This window comes from Capronia epimyces, assembly GCF_000585565.1.
Source record: "Capronia epimyces CBS 606.96 chromosome Unknown aczIQ-supercont1.11, whole genome shotgun sequence".
Lineage (NCBI taxonomy): Eukaryota > Fungi > Ascomycota > Eurotiomycetes > Chaetothyriales > Herpotrichiellaceae > Capronia > Capronia epimyces.
Genome location: NW_006912914.1, coordinates 265,722 through 276,178, shown reverse-complemented (window position 1 = coordinate 276,178; position 10,457 = coordinate 265,722). Strand labels below are relative to the sequence as shown.

Here is a 10,457-nt window from a genome sequence, read left to right as displayed (position 1 = left end):
ACCGTGACCCAACCGGGTGCTGGCAGTACTGTGACCGTGACCCTACCGGGAGCTGGCAAGACTGTGACTGCGACTACAACGGTCATTGGGACGGGATCATGTAGCGAAGTCGGCCCAACACTTATCAGCACCACCACAGGCGCTTCATGGGCCAGCTATGGCTACAGCACAGGTGCACCAAGTGCTACAGGATGGAAGAGGAGTTATTACGCATAATGAGTGAAACGAACGCACAAAATGAGAACCCCTGACCTGCTTCCAGGGACAAAATGCAAGAAGACGCCGACATGTCCCAACTGCTGTCGCTCCTTACATGTATGGCGAGATGAACAAAGGACTAGATAGCATTCATATCTGGTGTTAATGCAGAATGATATGATCTGAGAATGAGGAGTACGTCCATGTCTCTTTTCGCCAAGTGCATAGGAAGACTTGACAACCCGTCCGCCGAAATCGAGTGCCAAACCAAGGACGAGGTGTAGGTCCGCTGTCGACAAACCAGATACTGATAACCCATTTCGCAGGACAGTCATCAAGGGGCAAGCCTTGTCGTAGTACCTCGTACACTGCAGTCCTAGTACTGACCTTGCCTCTCGACCCAGCCTTGCCGCCATCGTACTGCTATTACTCTGTAATACTCCGTAGTATTTGTACGGAGCAGCACTGGCTCCTCTGCGCCACCCGCCAGTGCTGCTGGTCTTGGCACATGTGACGTGTTTGGTGGTTGGCGGGCAAAAGGCGGCGCCCCAAATTTTCATTCGAAAGGCCTGTGACTTTCCAACAACTTGCCAAATCCCCCACCGCTGGCCTGATACTTTTAGCCTCACTATCTGCTGTTCTCGATTTTCGTTGTTTCTTAGATCCTCCGAGTTCACACCCATTGCAGCTTGGTTCCTCCCACTGCATCCCTTCATTCCGGAGAACCCAGGACGGCGCTGTTACCCTGCTACCCTACGACCCATAACTGGTATTGACTATCAGGGCCCAACAACCACCTGATTATCTCGCCTTTCAGCGACATTTTTCCAGTCAGCCCAGCATGGCCCCGATTTCTGCTTCAAAGGCCGCTCGCCTTGCCAAAAAGGCCGAGAAAGGCGACAAGAAGACGGCAGCCTCCAAACTATCATCTAAGAACGCATCTACCAATGGCTCCAAAACCTCGTCAGTCGCCGGCGATGACGGCTCGCCTATGCTCGATGAGGATGAACTAGATGCCCCCGCAACCACCTCCGACAAGATGGATAAGGTCAAGAAATTGACCGAACAGATGGACAAACACGGCTTATCAGACCGAGTAACAACCGGCGTTCTTGCCTCCCAGGAGGCAAGTCGAGACGTCAAGATTACCTCTTGCTCGCTGGTCTTCCATGGCAAAGTGCTCATTCAGGATTCGACTCTTGAAGTCAACTTTGGACGAAGATACGGTCTGCTCGGTGAAAACGGTTGTGGCAAGTCTACCCTGCTAAAGGCCATCGCCGCGCGAGAGTACCCCTTCCCAGAGCACGTCGACATCTATCTCCTGAACGAGGGTGCGCCGGCCACCGAACTCGGAGCCCTCGAGTGGGTCATCAAAGAGGCAGAAAAAGAAGTCAAGAGGTTGGATGATCTGGCGGAAGAGATCTTGGAAAAGGATGGCCCCGAAAGCCCCGCCTTGATGGACATCTATGAGGTAAGCTGGTTCCCCAGGGCCCAGCGCCATGCCGTGTACTGACAATAGTAGCGTTCTGAAGCCATGGATCCGAGCACCTTCGAAGTCCGAGCCTCCCTCATCCTGACCGGCTTAGGGTTCAACAAAAAGACCATACACAAAAAGACCAAAGACATGTCAGGTGGTTGGAAAATGCGTGTCGCACTCGGAAGAGCCCTTTTTGTCAGACCGTCCTTGCTGCTGCTCGACGACCCGACGGCGCATCTTGACCTCGAAGCCTGCGTGTGGTTGGAAGAATACTTGAAGAAATGGGACAAGACTTTGATTTTGGTCTCCCATTCGATGGACTTTTTGAACGGCGTCTGTTCCAACATGATCGATATGAGACAAAAGAGTCTCATCTATTATGGTGGTAACTACGACTCTTACGCAAAGACTCGAAGCGAGCAGGAGGTCAACCAACAGAAGGCGTACGTCAAGCAGCAAGACGAAATCGCCCATATCAAGAAGTTCATTGCCTCGGCTGGTACCTATGCCAACCTGGTCCGACAAGCCAAATCAAGACAGAAGATTTTGGACAAGATGGAGGCCGACGGCTTTATCCAACCCGTGGCAACCGATCGAGTGTTCACTTTCCGCTTCGCCGATGTCGAGAAGCTGCCGCCTCCAGTCTTGTCCTTCGACAACGTCACATTCAGCTATTCCGGAAAGGCAGAGGACAATCTCTACGAAAACCTCGATCTAGGTGTTGACATGGATAGCAGAACGGCTCTTGTCGGGCCCAACGGTGTCGGTAAATCGACTCTGCTTCGACTCATGACAGGCAAACTCAGTCCGACCAACGGGTCGGTCAGCAGGCACACTCATCTCAAACTTGGACTTTACTCGCAGCATTCCGCTGAGCAACTGGACTTGACCAAGTCAGCACTCGATTTCGTCCGTGACAAGTATGCGTCCACATCACAGGACTACCAGTATTGGAGACAGCAACTTGGACGATATGGTCTCTCTGGCGAATCTCAGACGGCTTTGATGGGTACTCTGTCGGAGGGTCAAAGATCTCGAGTGGTGTTTGCACTTTTGGCCATTGAAGGTCCCAACATGCTGTTGTTGGACGAGCCTACCAACGGTCTTGATATCCCTACCATTGATTCCCTGGCCGATGCCATCAACGCCTTTTCTGGTGGTGTGGTTGTGGTTTCCCACGATTTCAGGTGAGTCTCACATACTTTCAGAATCCTTATCATGTGAAAACATGAAAACTAACGAGTCTACTCAGGTTGCTTGACAAAATCGCCAAAGACATCATGGTGTGTGAGAACAAGACAGTGCGAAGATGGGACGGCACCATTGGCGAGTACAAGAATCATCTCCGGAAGAAGATGGTTTCCACGGGCCAAGTTTAAAGCTTGTGTCGTGTTTGTCACAAAGATGGTGTCGCATCCGGTTCGAACCGTCTGTCGTGTTGTTGTTTTCGCTCCACATGGCACGGCGAGACATTAGGCCTTTCTACCACTTGCATCTTGGACATGGTCCAAATTGATGAAATGAAGATAGACGATGCCGCATGATCCGTCATTTTGTCCGCCCTCGACAAAAATAATCATGGCCAACGGTTTGGCGGCACTCTGGGCGCCTGGGATAGACGGGATTGTTTTACGAATTGATGCGAACTGCGAAGTCTTGATGTGGATGAGTCGAGTCTCAACCGGGTGTCTGTTTGAGTGGCTGACCCTAAGGTGGCATTGCTCACGTTTGAAGCCACTACTACCTAGGTACCTACTTGGGGACATGCCAATTCAATTCATGATGGGGGACAGCCAGGGTTGTTTTCGTGTATCTTTTGCCGTAAGCCATGCCATGCCTTGAACTACCTTTGGCCGCTAGCCGTGGGAGAGGAAAACGCATTTCCATTTCCATTTCCATTTCCATTTCCTTTTGCTACCCTCGATATTTCGTTCTCGCGATACGTAGTTCAAGTCGATCGATACATATATACCCCGTAGATGAAATGGGACAAGGAGAGGTGAAACTCCGTAGATGAAATAGGACAAGAAGAGGTGAATGTCAAGGCATAATCACAATCAATCATATATTACTCTTGCTCTAGTAGTTCTAGGTAATTATGTGTACTACGATCCGGATCGCCCTACCATCCATCATATTAGTCCACAGCATAGGACACTCGTATTGTATAGCCTTCTTATAACTCTTTTTATGTTAGGGATTTTCTAGGGCTTGAGGCCTAGGGCTTGAGGTTTGACTTAGATTAGATTGGATTGGAGTTGTGGAAGATCGTGGTATCATCTACATAGCATACATTACGGTAGATAGACCTCCACTCTACTGATACCAAGCCACGAGCATGATCATTCGCCTGGTTGATCTTCCTCCTCCTCCTCATCATCGTCATCTTCATCTTCTCCGCTGTCGTTCTCGTTCTCGCCACTTGGCCCTGCCTCGCCGTTCGCATTCTCATCCCCATCCCCATCCTCGTCATCCCAGGCGTCCTCTCCAACCTCGACCTCCCCTTTGATATCCCATCTGTCCCCCGTGGCCGCTTGGCTCACATACTTGACGAATCTCAGCGTTCCTTTGTCCCTCAGAACAACACTGAACCGGTTCCAAGCTGCGGGATTTGCAAACAAGATCCCGTCGTCCTCATCGTCACCAGAGGACTTGTAGATGGCTGGATCGGCCTTTTTGCCCACGCTGGGAAGGGACTTGGAGTGGACGGAAGCTTTGTCATCGTCGTCGTCGCCGTCGTCGTCATCGCCTGCCATATAGACCTCCTCGCCGCCGAAGTCGATTTCTTCAGACGTCGTGACCTGGACTTTTGGGACCTCGTGGGCTTTCCCTTTCCCTTTGCCCTTGTCATTGTCTCCAACCACTCCGTTGGACTTTTTGACGCCATCATCTTCCGGCCTCTCTTCGTCTCCATCCTCGCGCTCGTCCCGCTCCCACCCGCCGCTGGACGTGATCGAGATGGTGAATTCCAGCTGTGGCTGCTCACCCAGATAGGGATTTGCCAATGCGTAGTCGTTTCCGCGTCGAAATCTCCTGGCGATTGCATTCTGGCGCACCAGGCTCTTCGTTTTCAGTCCCGTAACTAGCGCCAGCCATTTTTTGAACGCGTGGGAATGCAGGAGGTCGGTTAGGATGCGGGATATGGGGGTCTTGTCTCGATGTAGCGCCTCGGCCCCTTGAAGGTATGCAAATCGGTGCTTCTGGGGAGGCCGCGCCACTGCCCAATTCGAAGGGTGAGACTTGGATGGAGACGGCGCTGCATCAAGCCCCTGGTTTTCAACCTCGGAGATGTATTGTTTCAGCTCATCGGCGAATCTCGAACTGAAAAACTGCTCGAGTTGAAGCACGGACATCTCTACAAACGAGGCTGAAAAGTCCTCAATCATGTCCGGTGTCAGGTAGCTCGGCGAGATATAGTGAAGAAGGAAGGTCAGGTCTTGCTCGGTGAGTTCGTCGTCTTGGTCGTCCTGATCGTCCCCTGGGTCGACTTCCTTCTCGGACGCATGACTATCCATTACTGTTCTGGGTTCGTCGAAATGTCTGAAAATCAGTTGCGGCTCGTCAAATTCGGTCGCGGCACTTTTCAATTGAGCAAGGCTGGATTTTTGCGCCTGTGCTTGTTCGATTCCTTCCTCGAACCCATCCTCGCCTTCTTGTGGGATGTGGAACCATCCACTGATGGCCATACGGATTCGCCCTCCATCGGCATCGAGGTCGGGTCCATAGTAGACTTCCCCAACGTCGTGATAGCTTTCTCCAGGGCGGACGGCGAAGAAGCTCAACTGTCCAAAGGCCGGAGGAATGGTTAGACTGTGTTCTGCCAGAGGGACCTGGATGTCCTCGCCGGCTTTGTTTTTCTTGGTTTCCGTAGGAAACAGCCTCAAACCACCTCCCCATTCGGGTTGCCAGGGATGATCTGGATCGGTCAGATATAGGATGTAGCTGACTCTTCGGCTTCCAATCACATCATCATGGCAGAGCAGGTAACTGCCTGGTGTGTAGACGTTGACCGCCATGTCCGTCTTTTTGCCCGACACCTTGCCCGCCCCAGTGACGGTGGACACCCATTCTCGGAATTCGGAGCTATACAAGGCATCTCGAAGGCGGACCAAATTGGGAAGATGTTGCAGGGACTCGCTATCGAGGTTGGACAGGTTCGCAAGGTCGCCCGACTGGTGGATGCGATAGATGTCTGTTTCTTTGGTGGTGAAGTGGATGTGGCTGACAATCTCGTTGCGGACAGAGCGTAGAAGATGTTCCTGGATCAGAGAGGGTACTACGGCGTGGGGATATGGGCCTGCGGCTTCGTAGCTCTGTCGGAAGGATTGGACAGTCTCGGTTTCGAAAAGGTCGGGTCGAAAGGCGGACTTGAATCCGTTGGTGGGATGGCTAGAGATGCTGCGCTTTTTCACAGGAGATTCCTGTTCTGCATCCAACTTGCGCTTCATTATGTACCGGCGAGAGTCTGGCCGAATGCAAGATGGCGAGGCGAATCTTGTAGCGTGCTCTGAGGGTCTGTTTAAATTTATCAAAATGTTGTAGCCAAGTTTGCGGAGAAAATTATTTGGTTCTGTACGGGTGGAATTTCAGATGTCACGCCACGGCGTCAACAGGTCAGGCGGGTTGTATCAGATTATAGTTGTATCAGATTATAGTTGTATCAGATTATAGTTGTATCAGATTATAGTTGTATCAGATTATAATACCTATCCATCTACTGTAGGTGAGACCTCCCTTCCAGAGGCTAACAGGGCATGAGCGTTTCTGTCTTATAAGTCTCGACATGCCTCAAGAGATCGGTCAGTAATGTTCCCATCGATCATAAGTCGTGGATAGGAGGTATATCACAAGAACTCCCCGACGCCACGCCAGCATCATAACTACGTAAGCCATCCATGAATCCTTCGCTACATGGCAATTTTCACAGGACCGGGTACACAACATTGTCCAGCAAGTAATAAAGTCATGCCGAACTTTTGTCCTTGTCCTTGCCAAAGAAAGGAAAGGGTCTATTGAATTTCGTCCGCGGACTTGAAGCTGTTCGCGAACTCGCAATGGCAGCCTTAGCCTTGGGGGATGACACGGAAGCCTGCTCCTTGTCCTGCACTTGCCAGGGGCTGGCTTCTTCTTCTTCTTCTTCTTCAACAAGCATGCTTGCCTGAAGACCGAGTCTGGCCCGAGAACTATCCGGTCGTTTCTCAAGGTCTTTCTGTTTGCGAGAACTAGGGGGCGCGGAGTTGGCAGTCTTGCGTCTGCCCTCTTCCCTATCGTGAGACGGCAAATTCGCTTGGTGAGTGCCAGTCTTGTTGTCTGGTATAGTCAATTCCTGCGCCTCTCCTGCAAGAAATCCATTGGTCGAGGCATTCGGTATTTTCGTCTTTGAGACTGCCGGCGGCCTCAGAACTCCAACGCCGGAGGACGTCAGAGCGACATTTTGCTGGGGCATACCAGACCTTGTTTGGCCGCGACTGAGCTGAGGGTCAAATGCGGTAGGTTTTACTGGAGAGAGCTCCTGAGGAGTGGGCATCGGCGAAGTAGAGTGTGCAGGCACTGCCTGGATGCTGGGAGTTGGCTGTGCCGTAGACGATCCTAGCCAACGCGGAGTGGTTTGGTCATCGGTGTACGCCTTCGACCTGTTACTTTCGCGATCAGGATACCGATTTGATGCATTGTTGGGACCGAGTATAGTCTTAACCTCTCGTGGATCTGCCGAGACCTCTGGGAGGCTCTCTGCTGAATTGGCCTTGGACTGGTTGAAGGAGGACGGAGTGCCTACGGGCTCTGTTGGCGCCAGAGACCGATCCACTCGCCGCTGCGATGCCAGATCACCAGATGAGTTGGCCGATGGGACGGAAAACCGAGTACGGCCAGAAGCCGTGTGTGATCCGCTTGATCTGCCTCGGCTCGCAAACGAATCGGTTGTCGAGCTCGAGTTCCGACTATGCAAACTTCTCCGTTCTCCGTCTCTTGTGTCACGACTCCCAGCCCTTGGACGATTGCTGCGGGATCCAGATGCGCTGGCTCGCTCCTTTTCCTTTTTCTGCTTTTGTTTGGCGGACTCGGGAATTCCATCCCATTTCGAGTTGACTTTGGGCACGAATTCCGGCATTTTCTCAAGGCGCACATTGGGCACCTTGGTGGCACTTGTTGATCCATGCTGAGCAACCATTTGCGCGGCGACCTGATTCAAGGCCAGTTGTGTTGGTTCTCGAACCTGAAAAAGCCCGCCCAAGATCGAAGACTTCTTCTTTTGCGGTGGCACCGGCGGCGGAGGGAGCGATGTAAGTTGAGAGTCATGCTTCGCCTGAGTCTTGCTTTGTGCAGCTTCTCGAATCTGCCGTATTGTACGTCGAGGTTTCTCTGGTTGGGCCTCGGCGTTGTCGGTGATCTGCACACTTGTGCCAGCCTCTTCCTCGACAGCCGGACGATCTCCCACAGAAGGCTTGTTCACGTTCTCCAGCTCCCGAAGTGGTTTCTGAGGCCCTCCCTCTGCTGGGGAAGGACCTCGATTAGGCGACATTGACATACCAGTTGAGGAACTAGCTAGCCGTGAAGAGTTGGTGACATTCCTTTGCATTGCTGGATCAATTCCAGACAGATGCAGGAAGTACAAGCGATTATGGTGACATGACAAAGGTTACCCATACACAAACCGGCCAATATCTCGTAAGTGTGTCCTGTAGCTTGAGTATAGCGACCGTGGAAAGACAAATCCGTCCGTCTCTTAACGGCCAGGTGTGGTGTGGCGAGGGTGGCGAGCGCACTGAGATGGCGACGATGACGGCGACGAAGACGAGGACGAGGTGGAGGGCGGTAACAGGTCTCGCCAAATGGATAAGCGGAGGTGGAGGGGTCTCAATGTAAGCCTGGCGCATGAACTGAGGAGCGTAGAAGCAAACAAACGTCGAGGTCATAGGCGTGTCTCCGTTGTAGGGAAGCGGAAAAATGTGTAGTAAATACAAGTGACAGCCTCAGGGTATGTAGCATGGTCATCTGGAGATCATCCATCGCGTGAGCATGGAAATTAAGTAGAGCGGCTCTTGCCGGTGGGTTAACAGGCTTAAGAGACCCGAGTTCTTACCTACTGTAGGCACCTAGATAGCCTAAAGACCATCATCGGCGATTCGGATGGCGGGCTGAGCTGGGGAGATACGTGGTAGAGCGATTCGCGTCACGCGTTGACCAAGTAATTGTAAATTCTTATTCTGCTGTAGTGCTGAAAGGGCTCCGCTGCGGTTCAGCTCGAGGTTGATTCTCACGCTCGATTGGCTCCAAGGGGGCGAGACAGAAGTCAAGACTCACGTAAAAAGGACAAGGACACTGGCAGACAGAAAGCTGCGGTCAAGCTCGTGTTACTCCGCCTTGGCCAGCACTCAGGAACAGACTGTCCTATCCGTACAGGTACTACTGTAACGGTAACTGCGGCTCACTCGGGCTCAGCTGGACTTTGGCCTTCCCATCTCAGTGTCTACAGTGTACTATGTAGGGCTTACAGTAAATACTTCGTACAACGAGTGCTGTAAGAAGACGAAGTACGGCTGGTCAACGTTCCAGGATGCTGATGCTGGACGTCTACCAGGGCACGGCCTCAGGGCTTAGGCTCAGGACCTTCTCACAGCCCCTGCAACGACCCCCGTCCACATGGTGACATCGAGACTGCGTGTGCTGTTCCCCGGAAGCCACATCCCTGCCTCAGCCATATGGCTGTGCCTCTCGCTTCTTTTTACTCGCTACTACTCGGTGCATCGACATGTTTGAGAGGGCCAGTAACGCATGTCTTCCAAGAATTGGCTTTTTAACACACCTGCTGGCATATGCAGTCATCCTTGTAGGGTGTGGCCACTGGGGTGAATTGGCATTCCGATAGAATGAGTGGCGTTGCATCTCACTGTAGAAGCCTCCTGAGGAGGTTAGAGGTTTAGAGGTAGAGAGAGGTATGCGTCTTTGACGTTGACACAAAAATGCAGTCTGCAGTGTCTACGGATCAGTCATAGATTGATCCGTCCCCTGGTCAGTCGCAGATTCAGCCCCTGCACACACCCTGCGAAGGCCCTGCAGCGGACTCACACGTGGCAGAGAGATGCGGTGGGTGCTACAAAGCAAATGGTAATGAGGGAGAGGGAGATGGCAGAGAATGCGCGAATAATGGAAGCTTGTATCCCTGTTGGCGTTCTGTCAAGGAATGCTGAATCTGGCTGCGTGCAGTGAGATCCCTGCCACAACCCTCCGGATAGCGTAGTGATTGACTTGTGCAGTTCCGGGGCGATTGCTCCGCACAAGTACGTGCTGGGACTGGGCTTGAACATACCGAGCTTTTAGTCAGACAAAAGTCTCCCACTTGGTCTCGGCGCTGATCTCGCTGCTTTATACGAGGTGTTCGGGTTCAAATGTCACCCTAATCCGTGCTAATTAGTGAGGTACCTCCTAGTGGTGCTAGGTAAATATAGCAATAGGAAGGAACGCGTTGTCATCGTCATCGCCGCCGGCCAACAAGGCAAGAAGGGCACGTCTAATCGTTTGTCCTATCAAACACAATGCTCTGGACCGACAGTGAAAAGCAACAGTCAGAATACTCTGCTTGCAGTGCTGTGTAGTCTGGAATTGATCACACAATATTACAGAAACACGTGCTGGTGGCCGTGTTCTGCTCTTGCCACCGCCTCCAACCGCCAGTCCCTACATGTGTAGGTTTCAGCTGTCGCTCCCAGCCCCTTTCAACACGAGAACACGAGGTTTGATCTCGAGTCTCAGATCCAGCACCTTGCATCAGCTGTCAGCGGCG

The 10,457-nt window shown here is 52.2% G+C and overlaps 3 protein-coding genes across 3 annotated transcripts; 1 reads left to right on the top strand and 2 right to left on the bottom strand.

Moving 5' to 3' along the window:
* Window positions 1-1,039: 1,039 nt before the first annotated feature.
* Window positions 1,040-3,054, top strand: A1O3_10146 (ABC transporter ATP-binding protein ARB1; the record flags this gene model as incomplete). Its single annotated transcript, XM_007740237.1, has 3 exons — window positions 1,040-1,669; window positions 1,721-2,862; window positions 2,928-3,054. The coding sequence occupies 3 exons, from the start codon at window positions 1,040-1,042 to the stop codon at window positions 3,052-3,054; spliced, it is 1,899 nt and encodes a 632-aa protein (XP_007738427.1).
* A 963-nt stretch (window positions 3,055-4,017) lies between these two features.
* Window positions 4,018-6,123, bottom strand: A1O3_10145 (uncharacterized protein; the record flags this gene model as incomplete). The annotated part of the gene is made up of 1 exon (XM_007740236.1): window positions 4,018-6,123. The coding sequence occupies one exon, from the start codon at window positions 6,121-6,123 to the stop codon at window positions 4,018-4,020; it is 2,106 nt and encodes a 701-aa protein (XP_007738426.1).
* Window positions 6,124-6,638: 515 nt separating this feature from the next.
* Window positions 6,639-8,195, bottom strand: A1O3_10144 (uncharacterized protein; the record flags this gene model as incomplete). Its single annotated transcript, XM_007740235.1, has 1 exon — window positions 6,639-8,195. One exon carries the CDS (start codon window positions 8,193-8,195, stop codon window positions 6,639-6,641), a length of 1,557 nt encoding a protein of 518 aa, XP_007738425.1.
* Between the last annotated feature and the right edge of the window lie 2,262 nt (window positions 8,196-10,457).